General features: G+C 43.1%; 1 protein-coding gene across 1 annotated transcript in view; it reads right to left on the bottom strand.

Moving 5' to 3' along the window:
- LOC135055626 (all-trans-retinol 13,14-reductase-like) overlaps positions 1-22,682 on the bottom strand; it is a 60,004-nt gene that overhangs the window by 23,265 nt on the left and 14,057 nt on the right. Inside the window, exons 3-5 of the mRNA XM_063959898.1 lie at positions 22,357-22,586; positions 16,590-16,785; positions 6,142-6,336 (exon numbers count right to left, since the gene is read on the bottom strand). Coding sequence (XP_063815968.1) covers positions 6,142-6,336; positions 16,590-16,785; positions 22,357-22,586 — 621 coding nt within the window. The remainder of the gene's footprint in view (positions 1-6,141; positions 6,337-16,589; positions 16,786-22,356; positions 22,587-22,682) is intronic.

Raw genomic sequence — 22,682 nt, 5'->3', positions numbered from 1 at the left:
GACGTCACTCACAAGCGCCACTGACGAACGCTGACAGGAAGTGACGTCAGGGGAAGGATCTGTCCGCAACACCTCCCGTGTGTAACACATGAAGGAGCCGGACAGAAACTCCCCCCATGGAGGAAATGTTCCTCCGAGAGTGCGGACACGTGACACAAGTCGCCTAGTCCCGCGCGTCATGTACAGCGCGCAGGATCTGACAACCCATGGGAGGCGCTCAGTCAGTCCCGATAGAAAAACTCTCCGGAACTAAAGGAACACCATGCCTGTTCCCGGGGAGGGAGAGAAAGTTCCCACAAGTGAAACAAACAAAAAAATAAAAAAATACATAAATAAAACAAATAATAAATCACATTGTGAATACTGGACTAGTGGAGCATAGTAATGGTCAATCATAAACCTATCAGATAACTTAAAGTAAGTATCGTTTGATACTTGACTGAGCGCCTCCCATGGGTTGCGTCCACGTGTGACCGGACGGGAGAGATGGTCCCCAGGTGAGTACACCACACACTATAAATTGCACTTGTATGGCAAGCTCATTAGGCACAGGACACTTTGGAAATTGACACTGCGGTGTGTGCAGTGGTCAGCACTATGACACTTTATTCATTCCCCTGAAGAAGATATTCGAAACAGCTGTCGGGATGTTAAGTAACCACTGTTTTATTTCATATGCTGCTATCTTCATGTGTGCCTTATGCTTGCTGTCATAAACAGCACTTTTTCATTCTGAAATCAGTAAAAAGTTTTTGCATTTAAGCAGTGTGCTGGTTTATCTGAGTTTGATCCCTCTGGTGGTTACTCTTGGAACTTTCTATATTATTACACTGACCGAGCACCAGCATCAATCATTATAGAAAGTGTGAAGCTGCTTCTTTTGTGGATTTTTCTATTTTTCCTAATAACGGACTGTTATTGTGGACTGGGAGCTGCACCACAAGTCAATATTGGCGTTTTTCTTCATTTTTTCTTGTGATATTTTGGATTATTTTTCAATTTTTTTCTTTTTTGTGTGTGTTGTGTGTTTCTTGGGTAATGGATCTAGATGCCAAAGACATCACTGGCACAAAACGTTTTTTAGACAAAGAGGTTTCTAAGATTCTGTTTTCTTCAACTGATCAATTGGCCTTTGATGTAGACACTCCCACTGAGATATACTCTGACTTGTTGCGACTACGTAAGAGACTTATAGAATTGGAGTTACATGGTTTAACTATATCTCAATACCACAAAGAGAATCTAATCCCTCGTGGATTTAGAATTAAAAATCAGCCTACACTGGGTCGCAACAACAAAGACTTTTGTCGTCAGTGGTGCCAGATACTTAATCAATGTAGTTTTGATTTGATGGTGTTGGTGGTACAACAAGTTAATTCGGATATAGATAATGTCAAAAAAGAGATCTTAGGTTGTGAACGTGCGGGCTTGGAAATTTTGAAGGCAGATTCCACAAATGACTGGTTAACTAAATTGGATGACTCTGTCCTAACATTTAAGAACGAGTTATTGGTCTTTAAGAAATCCAAATACCGTAAAGTTAAGGACGACTATAGAGATTTAAGAGTGTATCCTTGGCTCTTTACACAATCCACCAGACGTCCGTGGAGAAAGGGTCAGGGTTTGCGCAATAAATCTGAAGTCCAGTTTACAGACATAGAGTCACATACTTCTCAGAGCGACTCAGATTATTCGGGTAATCAGAGGGGCTCTTTTTTAGGGGAAAAAACCTTTACCAGGAGCAAGACAAAAGAGGTCAAAGACTCAAGAGACCGTGCAGGAGAGGGGGGATCAAACATAAAAAACACCGGAGGCAAGAATTACAAGGGGGGTCGGAGATAACTATTTTTAATCTATCTGAGTACACTCCCACTATGGCAGAAATGTCAGTATTATCAAAGGGACTTACTTTTGTTCAAATTTACAGACAGAACGAATTTGACTGTGAGGTTGAACTATATAAGTTTTTTCGACAACTGAAACTCAAGGATTATTTTTCCAAAAAGGATAATACTTCTGTCACAAGAAGTCACTTTAGAGCTCCCAGTAACTTTGATCCACCCTCCACAAATCCGGCTATTGAGGTATTTATGGGACTAGTTAAGAAGGATACTCTGCCCTGTATTAAAAATATTAAAATTAAGAATTACAACATGACGAAATCAGAGAGGTTGGCTATTAATACTTTGAGAAACAACACCAGTATCATCATACGCCCCGCCGATAAAGGCGGGGGCGTGGTATTATTGAATCGCACTGATTACATCGATGAAATAAATCGACAATTAGCTGACACACAATGCTATAAGCAATTGCGCTTTGACCCGACTAACAACTTCAAACATGAGGTAGATTCAATTATTGGTATTGGTGTGTCCAACAATTGGATTGATGAGCAAACGGCCAATTTTCTCACACAGGAATTTCCTCGAATTCCTTTGATCTATATCTTGCCCAAAGTTCACAAATGTTTGGACAAACCCCCTGGAAGACCAATCATATCTTCCAGGGGATCCTTATGTCAGGCATTATCCCAGTTTGTAGATTTTTATCTACAGCCGGTAGTACAATCTACACCGTATTTTATTAAAGACACCTCAGATTTCTTAACTAAATTGAATGCAGTTGGCCTACTTCCTGAAGGATGTATACTGGTGACACTAGATGTCACCAGTTTATATACTTGCATCAATCATCTTGAGGGGATAGAGGCCACTAGGAATGCAGTTTCCTCCAGTCCACAGTATGAGGGTCCACCAAGTGAATTTTTGTTACTTTTGTTGGATTTCATTTTACACAAAAATTATTTTTTGTTTGAAAATTCTTTTTATTTGCAATTACAGGGCACGGCGATGGGGTCCAATGTGGCCCCATCATATGCAAATTTGTTTATGTTTCAATATAAAAAAAATCATATCATGGCAGATTCAGAATTTTCTTCATTTATTAAATTTTATGTTCGATTCATTGACGACCTTTTCATGCTGTGGACTGGCGGTGAGACTAAACTACAGCAATTCATTGCTAAATTGAACCTCTTGCCAGGATCTATCAGGCTCACATGTGTTTATGATTTTGTTTCCATTAATTTTTTGGATGTCACTATTAATTTGATCAATGGTTCTATCACCACGGAGGTGTTTAGAAAACCTACTGACAAAAATTCTCTTTTGCTGGCAACAAGTTTTCACCCGCAGCCTTTAAAGAGGGGTTTACCCTTTTCGCAACTTATACGAGTGATGCGAATAACTTCTGATGAGAAAATATTACCAGGTGCTCTGGCCGAAATGGGTAAGAAGTTCACTGAGAGGGGCTATGATCCGATAGAGGTACAAGAAGCCATCTCGAAATGTCTAAAGATTGGACGGGCAGGTTTGATCAGATCCAAAAGTAGAGACAATGAACTTGGACGACTAGTCTTTACTAGTACATATTCTGTTGCCTCTGGTGTCACGAGACGTGCGATCTCCAAATACTGGCATATCTTACAGGCAGATCCGACAATGGGGAAATTTTGTAGCAATCTACCGCTATTTAGCTACAAACGCAGTTCAAATCTCAAGGATCAGATTACCTACTCTGATATAGTGCCGATGTCACAACATGGTAGCGGTTGGTTACAATTGAAACCGGGGGCACACAAATGTGGCTCCTGTGTTAACTGCAAGCATATGCGCACGGGCAGCAATTTTCTACATCCAACTAAGGGCGACATGTTTCGATTGAAATATCGCATGACATGTGAAACAAGATATGTCATTTATGTGATCCAATGTCCCTGCAATAAATTATATGTTGGAAAGACAATCAGAATGCTGAAAGAGCGCATCACCTTGCACCGTTCATCAATCAAAAAGGCGTTCACCAAAGTTGAAAGTTCAACGCCACCAGTTGCTAAACATTTTGTTCATCTTGGACATCATATTAAAGATCTATTATTTATGCCCATTCATCATGTACCTCCTCTCAAAAGGGGCGGTGATCGTCACAAGCTGCTAATGCAACAAGAGTGCCGGTGGATTCGTCGTTTGGACACCCTCTCGCCTGCTAGCCTTAATGAGGATTTCTCCTTTGTGCCATTTTTGTAATATTTTTATAAAAATTGTTTCCCCTTTACACATAAACACATGTGAGCCTAGATCAAGTTTATGATGTCGTATCTGGATCCATTATCCGAGTTTTATTTGTCTTTATATTTGTATGTATATTATGTTCTTATACATTGGTACTGGTCACTATGTCTAAAGTAAGGGTCATATTTTGGAGCTGTGGATCCATTAAATGAGACCACATTAGTTGACTACAGGGTCATTGATAGTCTAACTGTGTAAAACGATACTTACTTTAAGTTATCTGATAGGTTTATGATTGACCATTACTATGCTCCACTAGTCCAGTATTCACAATGTGATTTATTATTTGTTTTATTTATGTATTTTTTTATTTTTTTGTTTGTTTCACTTGTGGGAACTTTCTCTCCCTCCCCGGGAACAGGCATGGTGTTCCTTTAGTTCCGGAGAGTTTTTCTATCGGGACTGACTGAGCGCCTCCCATGGGTTGTCAGATCCTGCGCGCTGTACATGACGCGCGGGACTAGGCGACTTGTGTCACGTGTCCGCACTCTCGGAGGAACATTTCCTCCGTGGGGGGAGTTTCTGTCCGGCTCCTTCATGTGTTACACACGGGAGTTGTTGCGGACAGATCCTTCCCCTGACGTCACTTCCTGTCAGCGTCCGTCAGTGGCGCTTGTGAGTGACGTCTGTTGCGTCCACGTGTGACCGGATGGGAGAGATGGTCCCCAGGTGAGTACACCACACACTATAAATTGCACTTGTATGGCAAGCTCATTAGGCACAGGACACTTTGGAAATTGACACTGCGGTGTGTGCAGTGGTCAGCACTATGACACTTTATTCATTCCCCTGAAGAAGATATTCGAAACAGCTGTCGGGATGTTAAGTACCCACTGTTTTATTTCATATGCTGCTATCTTCATGTGTGCCATATGCTTGCTGTCATAAACAGCACTTTTTCATTCTGAAATCAGTAAAAAGTTTTTGCATTTAAGCAGTGTGCTGGTTTATCTGAGTTTGATCCCTCTGGTGGTTACTCTTGGAACTTTCTATATTATTACACTGACCGAGCACCAGCATCAATCATTATAGAAAGTGTGAAGCGGCTTCTTTTGTGGATTTTTCTATATATATATATATATATATGTATATATATATATTAAAACAAATGGAGAGCGCACTCATGAGTATAGTAATAGAATACTTCAGCAACAACTTAGCCACTTAGACGAACTGTCAACAGCAGTGATCTGTCCGGCTCACATCCACACCAGCTTTGGAACCAGCAGGTGACGTCACAGCGTCCACTTCCTTAGCCATGCCCAATGCGAATTCCCAATTGGACTAAATGAGTTTGAGGTGGTTAAGGATGTGAATGCTGTGACATTATCCGCTGGGTCTGAAGCTGGCGTGAATGTGAGACGGACAGATCACTGCTGTTGACTGTTCATCTAAGCGGCTAAGTTGTTGCTGAAGCATAAACATGTGATTTTAAACTTTGATATACGTGATCATTTATTTCATGGGTCTTCAACCTGCGGCCCTCCAGCTGCTGTGGAACTACACATCTCAGCATGCCCTGCCACAGTTTTGCTATTACGGCATGCTAAAACTTAGGCCAGGGTGTCTGCTGTTGTCTGTAAAATGCCCCATTACCGACCGAGTCTGTGACACTGATAGTGTTTCCTGCGGCAGGGTGGGCAGCACACCTGCTATGCTCAGGGCTGCTCCTCGGTGGTGGCGGAAGGAGACAAGAAAGGACTTGTGCAGCACTGCAGTGTGGCATCAGCGTCATAACGCCGGCACCACCGAGAATGAACCAAGGGACTGGTAATGAAGGTGGGTGTGGTCCGGTCGGACGGTCAGTTTGTTTTTAGTTATTTAGCGGCCTGGCGGAGCAGCCAGTTTACAAAGTGTTAATACTATAGTCGCTACTGAACCGTGTTTTGAGTACTTCAAGGGGTCCCTCTGAGCCATGGGGCCAAGTACAGCTGTCCCCACTGGACCTGCATTTGCCATTTCTAGTTTTCCCATCATCCTTTTCTCCAGCTCATATCTTATTTCTTACCTGTGGCTCTACCATTGCTCAGCAGGATCCGTGTAACAGGGGCCCGCACAAGTACTCTTCCTCCAGCTCGCTCAATAACGGGAATCATATGAAAGGCAATTTCGCTGCTCCCTCCACGAGGGTACCAAGCCCCTCTTTTGTAGTGATGGAGGAGAAGGGCATTGATCATGAAGCTGGAATCATTGGGAGGGACACCTGAAAAGGAAAGCATGATTAGGAAGGCACAGGTCACTCAGCTTTTTAGGGGCAGTGGGCCTACATTGCTGAATCAGGCCCAAAGTCCTAGGGTCTATGTACTAAGTCTTGGAGAGAGATAAAGTGCAAAGAGAGAGAGATAGAGAGATAAAGAATTAACCAACCAGCTCTTAACTCATTTTTCAAACCCAGCCTGTAACATGATAGGAGCTGATTGGCTGCTACTTTATTTTCATCTTCTTTATCTCTCTGTCCGACGACAAGTACAGACCCCCATGTCCTTCACCTTCATTTTCTTTCTTGAGATGCTTTTTGACTCTTACTAACAGTGAAAGCCTCATTGGGCTACTTATGTGTGTAACCAATTAGGACATTGCTACTGTTACCAAAGTGTGGGCACTTACAAGGAACCAGGTTCAAGGTGTGATTTAAGGGGGGGTACACAGTAGGCGATTTCTGCCTAAAAAATAAACGATAACAACATAAATGTCATTATCGTTTATTTTTAGGCTTATCTCGTCCAGTGAGTATGGGATAAATTGGTGAACGATGAATGATGCGCACTCCCGCACATGTTCCTGTTCACCAATATTGAGCTGACATGCAGCTCAACCCGTCAATGTCAGGCTGAGCTGCATGTTCGGGAATGCCAGCGGTGATGTCACTGAGCGTTATCGTTGAACGATGACATTCAGTGTGTATGCACTATATCTTTGAACGCTATATCGTTCAACGATATAGTTGTCCATCGCCGGCATTCTAGTGTGTCAAAATTTTCGCACCATCCTGTCGCTGTTTGGCGACGTGCTTGCGCATTGCAGTGCATACAACAGCGATCAGGTCTGAATAGGGCCCTTTGTCCCATGGTAAAATAGATACAAAAAGGTAAACAAAGGAACATAGACGTACTTATAATATATGCCCCACTAGAGCAATTATGATATACGTAGACACCCGTATTAGACAAATGATGCTCGAAAGTTGACAGAAATCAGCCAGTTTCAAGTAATAAAAAAAACAACCGTCATTACTGCAAAGTGCCACACTGCACTGGATCAGTAGAACCGGATAAGTTCTAAACTCCTCTTGTGCTCAATATCCCAAGATTCCTTCAAGCCGGAAGTATTCACATAACAATTTGTTATCCCTTTACATAAATAATATCCTGCATCTGATGTCCATTACACAAATTAACACTACATTAGTGGCAAATTAAACCATTTTCCAAATATACATTTGTTAACCTTTATTAAACAGTTCAGCATGTCATCTGTTTTGAAATCAGAGCATCTCTTTGTGACTGCATGCAGTTGATAACCAATCAGCAGAGAGTCTTAATCAGCTAATTCACCATGACATTGACTGTGATGGAGCAGTCTCTCTGTATAAGCATGCAATATATAGCCAATAGCATACCTCCCAACATCACGCAACAGGGACGCGCGCTCCTGAAAAAAGGCATGTCCCTCTGTCACTGCCACCCATGAATAGATGCTGTGCACATGCACAGATCTAAGCAGAGCTGCAAGTGACAGGAACCCCCCAACTGCCCCCCACTCCACCGCATGACACTGCGGTCCGCGTGTTGGACAGCGGGACAGTCCCAAAAAAACAGGACTATCCCCGCGAAAATTGGGACAGTTGGGAGGTATGCAATAGCAATTCAGCTCATTGATAGCAGATAAGCTAGCAGTCTATCAAATAGGCGTGCATTTCCTTGCTAGCTTTAACCATTAAACATGACATTGGCTATTAAACAAAGCAGTCTTTCTGTGTACTGTAAACCCATAATTTAAGGTTAATTACAGTAGCAACTACGGTGAAATAGGATAGGGATGATCTGTCTGTGGATAACTGCTTCCCGTGCTTAGCTTGGATTCACCCAATAAGGGCAGGTGTTTCTAGTTATGCGGGGTTTACATGCTTAGGGGTCGATCCTATTAGCTGGGATGATATTGTGGGTGTCTGTCCAGCTAGAAGGGTCATATATAGTTCACAGCAGTCCTGTTTGATTGACAGGGCTGCCATTTTGCATCAGCTTCACCTTATGCATAAACAGTGGTACCCCAGATTTTGGGGTACTACATGTGTAGGAGCTGTGACTCAACATACCACTACCAAGAAGACTTTATTAACTACTGTGATTGTCGTCCAAGGTTATTGTGGTTCAACCTGTATTATATATTTGACGTTAATTTGCAGAAAATAGGAAAATACATTTTACTTATATTAATATTATGTTGTGGGGTTGTGTTGACTACAGTTAACCACTGGGGAGTAGTGGCTAGCCACCCCTCCTTGTGCCTAACCTACCCCACCAGACCCCTCAGACCCTAAGCCTGAACCCTGATATTCACCTTCGAGATGCCGGCTGTCGGTAAACGTGCGCCGGTCTCCTGAGTTGTTCAGGATTCCCACATCGGTCACATGAACACTGGTATCCGACCGACAGTCGTCAGTGTACTTTGAAAGTACACTCATCAGTGTACTTTGAAAGTACATAGTTAATATGTCCATTTCTGGTGTCAGCATTAATTGGTTTATCAGACATTTAATCAGAACTTCAATAAACTAATTGAAGAGAGTTAATGTATAACCACAGGCTAATTCTGGGGAGATGCAAGCTGAGATAGGTGTGAGAGAAATGCAGGAATGAACAAGACATCAGTCAAGGGTCAAACTAGAACTTTTAAAACTTTAGTGGCCCCTAAAGTTTTTGATGTGTGGTCGTCGACCACACAGTGCAGGGGAGGTCACTTAGCACATATAAACATACATGGTATGTTGTATGTAATATATGTTCTGGCTGGTTATCCCGGGCATAGGCAGCGCTGTGTATATAACAGGTGCCGTCCCCCGATTTCCGGTAAACTAGCCAATGGGTGTTTGTGGGTTGGCTTAGAATGAGAATAAAGCCTAATGCTGAGCCTGGGTTCCGCACAGCGCCTGTTATACACACAGGGGCTGCTGATCTTCAGGATACCCAGCCAGCACATATATTACTTACAGCATAACATGTATGTTCTTATATGCTAAACCCCATGACACCTGCATGTGTGGTCGGTTCTGCAGCCATGCCTATCCTATCTTACCAAGCCACTGGATCCCTCTTCTTCTTCCAACATATGTGTAGAACAGTAAGAACCTTTGTGGAATTACATACAAACATAGGGCTGATTCAGAGGTGAACGTAGAACACACAGCAGCTGCATCTTTGCATGCAGCATCTGTGCTACAATATGCTAATGTCGCAGGAGGCTTCCTGTGTAAATGGACCCCTCCTGCTGGCTTCTTGGATCCACTGCTGCTCATCAAATAATCTGTGTGAACATTGAAAACCTGAGTAACCCTCAAGTTACGCAGAACGCCTGGTTTAATCACGCAGCAGAGCCCAGGAAATCTATGTCAGAAGACGCACAACTCGGTACAAGTACAAAACAAGGCATCGGCACAACTACAACACGGGCTGACCCCCCCCCCCGTTTTGTCAAATGCTCCCCATAGCCACCACCACCCTGCCCCCAAACACACAGAGCTTGTCAATCAGGCTGCGGCTTACAGGGCACTGCGAGAAATCTCACAGACACAGTTCTGCGCATGAACAGTACAAATCCAAATCATCTAACATCAGATATGTATGTAAATCATTGTACATCCCTGAATTAGGCCCACAATCTCTCTACAGTACAGTATATAGCATGCATTGCTGACTTGGAGATGTCATGATCTTTCAGATAATGAACAGTTAGTTAAGTGCTATAAATGCTAAGGTTCATTAGTGAAAGTTTAATAGATGGAAAGGTAAGGGTGAGAGGAAGAGGGAAGGAGAAACTTGAGCACAGGTAATAGGAGTTGAATAATGTGGTTGAAACAACCAGCAAATATTATACCACAATAATTTGTAGTGTTATCCCTATAAAAGGGTATCAGATTAACTCATGTGGAGGTGGACCCCTAAGTGTTTATTAGCAGTCTATAGAATAAACAGAAGAGAAAGAAACTCTAGTTTTTTGGGGGGCACTCATTGGAAGATTTTGTCACATAAAATATAACTTTTAATTCTAACATTTAAAATAATCTACCACAAGACAAGACAGAGACATAAATGTATACACATAAAAACCCAAAACCCCACATATAATTCTGTGTGGAATTTAATAATTTCACATTGGGAGATAGGTACAACTAATTGGGTGTCACCTATAATTGATAATTGGGTATAAGATAGGGCTGATTAAGTGTCAATTAATCTACAGTATCAATGTAAAATGCTGTAGACACCACAGTCAATTGTTAGCTCAAATTATCAATGTGAACGATTATACATGCCATACCTAAAATTGCCCAAATCACACGCTCAGTTCCGTATGAATTTTTGGATAGTATCACATATGGCAGTGAATAAGGCTGGTTGAGTGTCAATCAATTCATAATATCAGTGTAAAAAGATTTTAATTACTGACACCACTGTCAATTACAATTGAAAATGTTAATGTAATAAATTAGCATGCCACAGCCACAATTACCCAAACCACACCAACAGTTCTGTGTGGATTTTTTAAAATAGTATCACACTTGGCAGTGAATATGGGGGGTCATTCCGAGTTGTTCGCTCGTTATATTTTTCTCGCAACGGAGCGATTAGTCGCTAATGCGCATGCGCAATATCCGCAGTGCGACTGCGCCAAGTAAATTTACTATGCAGTTAGGTATTTTACTCACGGCATTACAAGGTTTTTTCTTCGTTCTGGTGATCGTAATGTGATTGACAGGAAGTGGGTGTTTCTGGGCGGAAACTGGCCGTTTTATGGGTGTGTGCGAAAAAACGCTACCGTTTCTGGGAAAAACGCGGGAGTGGCTGGAGAAACGGAGGAGTGTCTGGCCGAACACTGGGATTGTTTGTGATGTCAAACCAGAAACGAAACTGACTGAACTGATCGCAGTTGCCGAGTAAGTCTGGAGCTACTCAGAAACTGCTAAGAAGTGTCTATTCGCAATTCTGCTAATCTTTCGTTCGCAATTTTGATAAGCTAAGATTCACTCCCAGTAGGCGGCGGCTTAGCATGTGCAAAGCTGCTAAAAGCAGCTTGCGAGCGAACAACTCGGAATGAGGGCCATGGCTGGTTGAATCTCCATTAATTGATTAAATCAGTGTAACAAGGATTTGCGGCACCACAACAAAAACTCCCTATAAATCACGTGATATATTATCTCGTATAGAGTTATTTGCGAAATAATACAGCATCATTCAGACATACAGGATACAGATATCCATATTGCAAGCAAGGAGTATTATAAATTTGTCTCAGTGCAGATACTGAAAAATTCACCCAGTGCAGTATAGAGGTTCACACAGTAGTAACATATTAATTTTGAATAGGCATATCCCTTGTATAAGGCTCACTATTCCACATCTAATTTGTATAGATCTGTGTAACCTCAGACAACAATGTATCCAAGATTCATTTCACACATGTAACTGTTGTGATAATATTGTGAGATAAAATGAACAGTGTGTGATATTACATCCGTGAATCAAGAGGTAGTATTACTCAATCACTTCTTATCCTGAAACCACATACTGTTCATATATCATTAATGCATGGATCTGGGGATATAAAGAATCCCATAAATTGTCCACATATGTTCTTTTGCAGAGAGAAAAAAAGGGGAAAAGGCACACCTATTATCAATGCAGCGAGGCAGCTGCTGTTGACTGTGTGACATGCATTATACAGTGAATGAGCGTACCTCAACTACACCTAAGGGTTAGAAACAGGTAGGATGCTTCTGCTTTTGAAAAGATAACCCCAGACACCCTGATGTATCAGCGCAGGGGGTCTGAAGAGTCCTCATTAACAATGAGAGAGCATAGAATAGAGTCAAAAATATAGTTAATCAGCAAGTAAGTAAAGTGCACTAAATTCTCACTGAGAGTAAGCTGCTTCCCTGCATGTGTAAAACATTGGTGCAAGGTGAGCGTTACTCTCCTGTTCGCCCCATAGTGCTAATGAAGAATAGTCAGGTGATAGTGCTGGGACCCTAATGGTAGTGACGATCCTGATGCCAATAGGTATTGCAGAATTCGCCACACACCATGCGGTCCCGCAATGTGTCACTCAAAAAGATACAGAGATACCTGAGAGTGGATGAGGTTATAGAAGTCTGCAATACAAATGCACTGCACTGGGTGTGCTGCGCCCCAACTAACACATGGATGGACGCCCACCTCAGACAGCTGTTTCGCTTGAGGAAGCTCAAGCGAAACAGCTGTCTGAGGCGGGCGGGCGTAATATCTTTTTACACTGATATTATGAATTGATTGACACTCAACCAGCCTTATTCACTGCCATATGTGATACTATCTAAAAATTCACACGGAGCTGAGCGTGTGATTTGGGCAATTTTTGGTATGGCATGTATAATCGTTCACATTGATCATTTGAACTAACAATTGACTGTGGTGTCTACAGCATTTTACATTGATACTGTAGATTAATTGACACTTAATCAGCCCTATTTTATACCCAATTATCAATTATAGGTGACACCCAATTAGTTGTACCTATCTCCCAATGTGAAATTATTAAATTCCACACAGAATTATATGTGTGGTTTCGGGTTTTTATGTGTATACATTTATGTCTCTGTCTTGTCTTGTGGTAGATTATTTTAAATGTTAGAATTTAAAGTTATATTTTATGTGACAATATCTTTCAATGAGTGCCCCCCAAAAAAACTAGAGTTTCTTTCTCTTCTGTTTATTCATTAGTGAAAGTGCAAAGTTCATTTTGCCCCACCTCTGACTGGGCAGAAAGGTCTCATCCTATACTTAAAGTATCCTGCTGCTGCACTTTTACAGACCTGTACAGTTCTAGAAGCTACTACACAAAAAACTTGAAACACACAAAAGTGACACGTTACAAGACACTCCTGGTATCCAATAAATTATAAATTGACCAGTATTGTAGGAGACAAATATAAACGTATAGATGACCGAAATGACTGTACTAAAATGTAGCTGGTTAGATTCTGCAGTAATACTTTTTTTATTTTCTCCTTCTACCATGAGCATTTTCACGGGGAAGAGCAAACCCACACAAGTACAGTAGGTACAGAGATCGATTTCCAGGGGCAGAGAAAATGGATGAATATCTTGTAATGTGCTAGCCGCACACGTCCGTGAAGTGGGACAATTATAGAAACAACAGAGTATGAACATTTTCTGCAGTTCATAAATAATCCTTGTGGTAAACTAAGAACATTCTATGACCATTAAAATGTAGTTTTAGAGTTACTCCAGCTGCACGTGGAATAGCTGTTGCCTAGACAGCCATTATTGTCTAATCATTGCCTGTCTGACAACTCTGCAAAGCAGTTAGTATTCCAATTGGTCCAGGAAAACAGAGAGTGTGTGTGTTGGGGGAGGGGGGCTTGGGGGGGGATTAGTTACATTACTCTACGTCTATTTGTGATTAGAGTCAATGTCAGGCCCACAGCTCTACATGTAGGTTTGGCATTAACATTTACAGTAAATAACCCTCTTACTTTAATTGCAGTTACAAAGTCTCATGCCTTGTCCTCACTAATTGATTTATCAATCACATAATCTAGGCATCAGTAAACTACTTAATTACCACATAGGTTTAGTCACTGGTTGGTATAGATTTACAATAAGGTAAAGTAGAGGCACACAGGGAATAAAGTCGAGAGTCAGTAAATAGAAATCACTTCATTTTTTTATGAATGTGGAAGGCACTAAAATATGAATATAATGATGTTTTTGAACATTAAATGATATAAAAACAGGATCCACAGGTTTATCAGCACCGGTCCATGCCTAAGCTTTGCTCATCATCACTCCAGTGTGGATTCCTGTGACTTTTTTTGCCATTATTTGGTGCACATATGTATTGCTGGAATACATATGTATCCTGACAGCAACATCCCGCCCGCCAGAATGCTGGTAGTGGGGCAAGCTCTACGAGTCTCCTTGCGGCCTCGCTGTGCTCGCCACAGGATCTGTTCCCACTCTATGGGTGTCTTGGACACCCACAAGTGGGAATAGCTCCTGTTAGCCGGTATTCCGACTGTCGGCATTGTGGGCTGTTGGGATTCCGGTGTCGGTATCCTGACTGCAGTGATCCTGACAGCCGGCATATTGATTGCCTCCTGTATTGCTAGTTTGGGTGAGATGTACTAAGTCTAGAAGAGAGATAAGGTGGTGAGAGATAAAGTACCAGCCAATCAGCTTTTAACTGCCATCTTACCAGTGGCGCGGAGAGAGGAGGGGAGCGGGGACTAATTACCCGGGCTGGTTGAGGGGCCTGGGGGGACCGGGGACCACCTCCCCGAATATACTTACTGCTGGCCGGTGCTGGGCAGCGCCATCTTTTCAGTGTCAACTTCGGGAAGATGGCCGCCACACATTGAAAGAAAAGGCTCTTGCACTGTGCCAGAGTCTTTGCTCTCTAGTGCACAATGCACCATCTTCCAAATGTCACTGGGAAGATGGCGCCACCGCCGGCCGAGGAGGAGGGACCCACTTCCAAGCAAGCTTGAATAAAGGGCCTGAAATTAATCATTTATTAATTAATTTTTTTTTTTTTGGGGGGGGGGGGGGGGCATAGATGCGCAACCTATTGAAGCCAATAAAGCCCCCATTACAGTATCAGGGCTCTCTATGTCCCTGCATGTTGCAGGCTGTGTTTGAAAAATGATAGAAGCTGATTGGCTTGTACTTTATCTCTCTCCACTGTATCTGTCTCTTAGTACATCTGCCCCAAAGTATGTTCCATGTTAAGTCATTATCAGGGGTACAATGTAGCAGCAGTGACATAACTCCCAGAGACACTGGAGGCAATGGCCACTGGGCTCCAGCTGTCAAAGGGACACCAAGAAAGAAAGACAGAGGTGGCTGCTAAACTAGGACAGATCTTTCTCCACTCATTTCATAGTGATTTGCCATGCTACAGTCACTGCTGATGGCTATACAGGTTCACAAACCCCCTTTGCAGTCCCCCAGTGTATACTGTATTGTGAGCTACAGCAGGGCCGCAACTAATGGGGGGTGTTTGAATGGGCTAAGGGGGCATGTGCCCTGGGTGCAGGATTCTAGGGGGTGCAGAGGAGTTACAGAGAAGCAGGGTTTAAAAAAAACAAAAAACCTATACAGTATATAGGGCCATGTAGTGCACTGATGTGGTGTAGCATATACAGTAAGGGGATGTAGTGTAGTGATGGAGTGTAGCATAAAGGGTCTGTAGTGCAGTGTATAGGGACATGTTGTGTAGTGATGTAGTTCAGCTTATAGGGGATGTAGTATAGTGATGTAGTGCAGTGGATAGGGGAATGAAGTGCAGTGATGAAGTGTTAAGACATAGGGCCTAATTAAAGGTTGATTGCAAAAGCAAAATCTTCCTCTAATGGGCAAATCAATGTTGCACTGCTGCTGGGGCAGATATAACATGTGCAGAGACTGAAAGATTTAGATTTGGATGGGGCGTATTCATACCAAAATCTAAATTGCAGTATAAAAAGCGGCATGTGACACTTAGAGCATTTGGGGCACATAGGGGAATATTGTGCAATAGTATCCCCTTTTTTTCAAAAAATGTGATAATCTGATTATTTAAGTCTGACAGGGTTTGTTTGTTTTTGTAAATTTATTTTTTTGGGTGGGGGGGGGGGGGGTGTGGGGTGGTTAAGGGGGGCTCCAAGTGACTGCCTTGCCCCTGGTGACAAAAACCCTAGGTTCGGCCGTGGCTACAGCTCTCTTATATCATGAAAGAAAGGAGAGCAGTTGTTGTTTTAAGGAAATTCACTAATTATCATAAAACTTTTAGGATTTTTTTTTATCAGCTTGGAGAGAGAGAAAAGTGTGAGAGATAATGTATCAAACAACCCGCTCCTGTTTCAAACACAGCCTGTAAAATGTAAGGTAGAAGCTGATTGGCTGGTACTTTATCTCTCACAGTTTTATCTCTTTCTGAGCTTTGATAAACAATCCCCCCCCCCCCTCCTCAGGGCTCTATTTATTATCATTTGCAGCCAGCACCAGAAAACGATTGCTTATCACCACAGTTAACTGCAATTAGGAAATGTATTTTTCCAGATGTACCATTGGCAAGTCGCAGGGACGTCAGCACATGTGCAAGACAGAGCCACTGGGAGTAGCACCACCTTCTATTTTGCCTCCAGGCACTTGGTATGAACTTATGCCCCTGTGTAGCAGTACAGATGTTCTCACTAACCGTAGAATAGATAGCTGAAGACAGTCTGTAGCTCTTTATTGCTGGTCAGGGTTTCCACAACATCCTGGTGACTGGACTCTGCTAGCTGGAATATGGAAGACACTCTGTACAGCAGACCAGACCGCAGGAGAAGCAGCGCCAACCACTGAGGGATTATCTTTAGTATAGCCAGCAGCGGCACATGACGAGCAACCTTCTGTCAATAGAAACATCAAAAACAATTATTACTAAAGTAAATACTGTTGTCTACTGTATATCATTGTGATCATAGGTTCTGGGGGGCTCCTTACAGTCTGACACAATAGGTTAACAGAAAAGTAAGTATGCATAGAAAATGCCTAGTGAAAACCTGGATAATTATCAGAAAAACATGTTTTTGTAAAACATAAAGTATTTATTATTACTATTATTATTATTATTATCCTTTATTTATATGGCGCCACAAGGGTTCCGCATCGCCCAATTACAGAGTACATATGCACATAATCAAAACAGGAAAACAGGGACTTACAGTTGAAGACAATATAGGACAAGAACTGGCAGGGCCGGTTCTAGACCTTGGGCAAAAGTTTCCTGTGGTGCCCCACCAGGTAAAATAGAGCCCAAAAATAGGGGAGTGGCTTCTTCATAGGGAAGGAGCAGTTATCCCCCTGTACTTGTGCCCCCCCTGTAGCTGTGCCCCCAGTAGATGTGCCCCCAGTACCTGTACCCCAGCAGCTGTGCCCCCTGTAGCTGTGCCCCCTGTAGCTGTATCCCCAGCAGCTGTGCCCCCAGTAGCTATGCCCCTTGTAGCTGTGCCCCCAGTAGCTGAGCCCCCGGTAGATTTGCCCCAAGTAGCTTTGCCACCTGTAGCAGTGCTCCCAGTAGATGTGACCCCTGTAGTTATGCCCCCTGTAGCGGTGCCCCCAGTTGATTTGTCCCCAGTAGCTGTGCCCCCAGTTGATTTGCTCCCAGTAGCTGTGCCCCCTGTAGTAGTGCCCCCAGTAGTTGTGACCCCTGTAGGAGTGCTGCTTGCAAACACCCAAAAAAAAACCAATACCAGCCCCGTTCCTTCTTCCGGACCGCTGCTGCACTGTCCTCTGTCTCCGGCCGCCGGCTCCTCTCTATGGGAGCGACGTCAATTATGACCTCTAGTGTCTGTCAGTGGATCCGGCTGCAGCGGGCGTCCACACAGCCCACAGCGCCTGCTGCAGCAGGGGAGAGTCGGGATCAGGAGTAGCGGCTATTGTCACAGCGGCGGTGGCGCCCCGGGCAAAAAGCCTGCTTGCCCGTGGCAAGAGCCGCTACTGAGAACAGGGTAACTAAGCATGACTACACCAGTAGACGTCATAGAGATAAGTTTCAAGGTGGCCAAAAAAACTGCATGATTTGGGCAGTTGAGGATTATTAAAGTAAGAAAAGGATAAGTACATGAGGGAAGAGGGCCCTACTCGTGAGAGCTTACATTCCAAAGGGGAGGGGCAGACGGACAGGGGTGACACAGATGGGGTAGACCAAGCATGGGACAGGGGGTTAGGATGAGATTTGGCTGGGTTTGGTAAAGAAGTGGGTCTTAAGAGCCCATTTGAAGTTCTGTAGGGAGGTGGAGAGTCTGAGGGGGAGAGGTAAAGAAAGGAAAATCAGGACACACATCCGATCTAGCTTGATGCAGGTTAGAGATGTGGAGGTAAATATAGTAAGCGGAACTTTTCAGAGTCACAGCATTTTCAGCAGTTTTATCCTCTGGATTTAAAAGGGCAATAATATTAAATATACAACATGTCTGTAGTATTTAATATTATTGCCCTTGTAAACCAGCAGACGAGACCACCCAGCGTCTTTGAAAAGCATGCTTAATAACTGTACTCCTTTATCAATTTCAGACAAGTAATTCTCAGACATTACTTGAGGTTACACACATCCATCAATATTCAGACTATATATATACAGGGGTTAAAGTGAGGGGGAACGAGGTGGAACTGAGTTCCACCACCTCTAATGGTAGGGGGAACTAGTTCCACCACCTCCATTTCCCTGCATAGTAATTCCAAAAGAAAAACCTGCCCCATCACCTACATCAATAGATGTGTTGCTGATGAGCTGCAGCCACTTCCCCCTTCCTCAGGTCCTGGTGGCTCCATGGTCCTCCTCCATCTACAGCCCACTCCTCCTGGTACTCACAAACGCTGTGTCTGTTGGACAACATGGGTAAATGAGTTCCACCACCTCTCCAGGGCCACTTTAAGCCCTGTATATATATACATATATATATATATATTCGGGGTATGCCGGGAGCTATGGGGGGTCATTCCGAGTTGTTCGCTCGCAAGCTGCTTTTAGCAGATTTGCTCACGCTAAGTCGCCGCCTACTGGGGGTGAATCTTAGCTTCTTAAAATTGCGAACGACGTATTCGCAATATTGCGATTAGACCTCTCTTAGCAGTTTCTGAGTAGCTCCAGACTTACTCGGCATCTGCGATCAGTTCAGTGCTTGTCGTTCCTGGTTTGACGTCACAAACACACCCAGCGTTCGCCCAGACACTCCTCCGTTTCTCCAGCCACTCCCGCGTTTTTCCCAGAAACGGTAGCGTTTTTTCACACACACCCATAAAACGGCCTGTTTCCGCCCAGAAACACCCACTTCCTGTCAATCACATTACGATCACCAGAACGAAGAAAAAACCGTGAGTAAAATTCCTAACTGCATAGCAAATTTACTTGGCGCAGTCGCAGTGCGAACATTGCGCATGCGCACTAAGCGGAAAATCGCTGCGATGCGAAAAAATTTACAGAGCGAACAACTCGGAATGACCCCCTATATTGAATGTATCATGTGGTAACAAGCCCACCCTGGTTTATTTGCGGTACGAGTCTTGATATCTCAAAGTACTGTCTGTGTCTGAGAGTTTTTTGAATAAAACGGTTTTACACTATGAAGCGCCCCCTCTTCACATTTTTTTGCTAGATCCATTTACCCGAGGAGTTCCGGGGACACAGAACGAGGGAGAGCTGCAGTCCAGGAAAATTTAAGGAGGACTTTTAGTGATCAGCATATTAGGAGAAAATATATCATATCTATTGTGGCCACAGATGTGGATCTAATTCATTTAATCAATTACAAGTGAACGAGTGCTGAGTCCACATTTTATCTGTATATATATATATATATATATATGTATAAAACAATGGTGCAAATAGCGCTGCTACCTAGATAACAAGACTGGTATATTTTTAAATAAAAAGTTCAACAACACTTCCCCTATTCAGGGGGCTGCTAAAAAGGTCCTCTCGTGTGGACTCTATTTCAAAAGTCCAATTAGATAAAATATACAGAATGGTAGAACCCAGCGCCTTCTGTGTTGTGCAAACTCCAAGTGGAAATTAAATAATAATATGCGTACCGCATCCCATGTAAATACGATATAAACTACACGCTTGATATTTACATGGGATGCGGTACGCATATTATTATTTAATTTATACTTGGCGTTTGCACAACACAGAAGGCGCTGGGTTCTACCATTCTGTGTATATATATATATATATATATATATATATATATATATACACACTGCTCAAAAAAATAAAGGGAACACTAAAATAACACATCCTAGATCTGAATGAATGAAATATTCTTATTAAATACTTTGTTCTTTACATAGTTGAATGTGCTGACAACAAAATCACACAAAAATTATCAATGGAAATAAAATTTATTAACCCATGGAGGTCTGGATTTGGAGTCACACTCAAAATTAAAGTGGAAAAACACACTACAGGCTGATCCAACTTTGATGTAATGTCCTTAAAACAAGTCAAAATGAGGCTCAGTAGTGTGTGTGGCCTCCACGTGCCTGCATGACCTCCCTACAATGCCTGGGCATGCTCCTGATGAGGTGACGGATGGTCTCCTGAGGGATCTCCTCCCAGACCTGAACTAAAGTATCCGCCAACTCCTGGACAGTCTGTGGTGCAATGTGGCGTTGGTGGATGGAGCGAGACATGATGTCCCAGATGTGCTCAATTGGATTCAGGTCTGGGGAACGGGCGGGCCAGTCCATAGCATCAATGCCTTCTTCTTGCAGGAACTACTGACACACTCCAGCCACATGAGGTCTAGCATTGTCTTGCATTAGGAGGAACCCAGGGCCAACCGCACCAGCATATGGTCTCACAAGGGGTCTGAGGATCTCATCTCGGTACCTAATGGCAGTCAGGCTACCTCTGGCGAGCACATGGAGGGCTGTGCGGCCCCCCCCAGAGAAATGCCACCCCACACCATTACTGACCCACTGCCAAACCGGTCATGCTGGAGGATGTTGCAGGCAGCAGAACGTTCTCCTTGGCGTCTCCAGACTCTGTCACGTCTGTCACATGTGCTCAGTGAGAACCTGCTTTCATCTGTGAAGAGCACAGGGTGCCAGTGGCGAATTTGCCAATCTTGGTGTTCTCTGGCAAATGCCAAACGTCCTGCATGGTGTTGGGCTGTAAGCACAACCCCCACCTGTGGATGTTGGGCCCTCATACTACCCTCATGGAGTCTGTTTCTGATCGTTTGAGTAGACACATGCACATTTGTGGCTTGCTGGAGGTCATTTTGTAGGGCTCTGGCAGTGCTCCTCCTGTTCCTCCTTGCACAAAGGCAGAGGTAGCGGTCCTGCTGCTGGGTTGTTGCCCTCCTACGGCCTCCTCCACGTCTCCTGATGTACTGGCCTGTCTCCTGGTAGCGCCTCCATGCTCTGGACACTACGCTGACAGACACAGCAAACCTTCTTGCCACAGCTCGCATTGATGTGCCATCCTGGATGAGCTGCACTACCTGAGCCACTTGTGTGGGTTGTAGACTCCGTCTCATGCTACCACTAGAGTGAAAGCACCGCCAGCTTTCAAAAGAGACCAAAACATCAGCCAGAAAGCATAGGAACTGAGAAGTGGTCTGTGGTCACCACCTGCAGAACAACTCCTTTATTGGGGGTGTCTTGCTAATTGCCTATAATTCCCACCTGTTGTCTATTCCATTTGCACAACAGCATGTGAAATTGATTGTCAATCAGTGTTGCTTCCTAAGTGGACAGTTTGATTTCACAGAAGTGTGATTGACTTGGAGTTACATTGTGTTGTTTAAGTGTTCCCTTTATTTTTTTGAGCAGTATATATATATATATATATATATATATACAAAGTCATTCGTGTGGCCAGACCTTCACATGGTCAGGGCAGGTGATATGGATCAAAAAGCCTAAATAGCAAAGGAGATCATGCAATACTAGTTGTATCATTACTGGTTATAATCAACCCTTAAACAATATATAAATATATTCGCTTTACCTAAGATGAACCAAGCCAGTCACATGACTGGAAAATAAAATGTCCCCTACTCAACCACACAATATCACAGAATACATTAACCGTCATCCCACTACAGCTTCCACAAGACACAAATGTATAAATGCAGTTCGAAATGGCAAAAAGGAAGGAACTCAAGCATTCTATCACATCTGTGAAAAAGTCTATTCCATTACAACTTTGCCTTGGTTTTGCGCATCTATCCTTCCTATTCCCAGTTGATGAAAAATAGAGAAGACACATTTTTCCTAGCAGGTCTTTTAAAATAGCAAAAGCAAAAATTAGTACTTGGCAGATAATATGCTGGACATAATAGTTTTGGTAAGTTATATTGCTCATAGAGCTGTTTGAAACTATTACCAATAGCATTCACAAGTAAACATAATTATTTTCCTATTTCACAGATATAAATATTATTTAAGTCGTAAATAAAATTCCTTACTTTCATCAAAGCTGTAAATTTGTCAATGGCTTCCTCTTCTCCTGGGAACTGCTTCTTCAGGGCATCTGGAAATTCTGTTTTTCCTGCATACAGCCGGTACACCCTGTGTCCCACTATGACAGAGTCATATTGGTTTCCCAAACGGTTCCACTGAAGTTGTCCTTCTGTTAACTGGTCCATGATAACACGCAACATTCCTCCTTCATGCATCTGACCCACATAGTGAAGACCTGGACAATTTCAGTTAATTTTAAATGCAATTCCTATAGGTTTCTTAGACATTTAGAACAGTTGCTGTCAGGTTGGCCACAAAACAAAAAAAAAAA

This window comes from Pseudophryne corroboree, chromosome 3 (genome assembly GCF_028390025.1).
Source record: "Pseudophryne corroboree isolate aPseCor3 chromosome 3, aPseCor3.hap2, whole genome shotgun sequence".
NCBI classification, from domain to species: domain Eukaryota; kingdom Metazoa; phylum Chordata; class Amphibia; order Anura; family Myobatrachidae; genus Pseudophryne; species Pseudophryne corroboree.
Note: the sequence above shows the minus strand (reverse complement) of the source record. Positions and strands in the feature narration are given on the sequence as shown.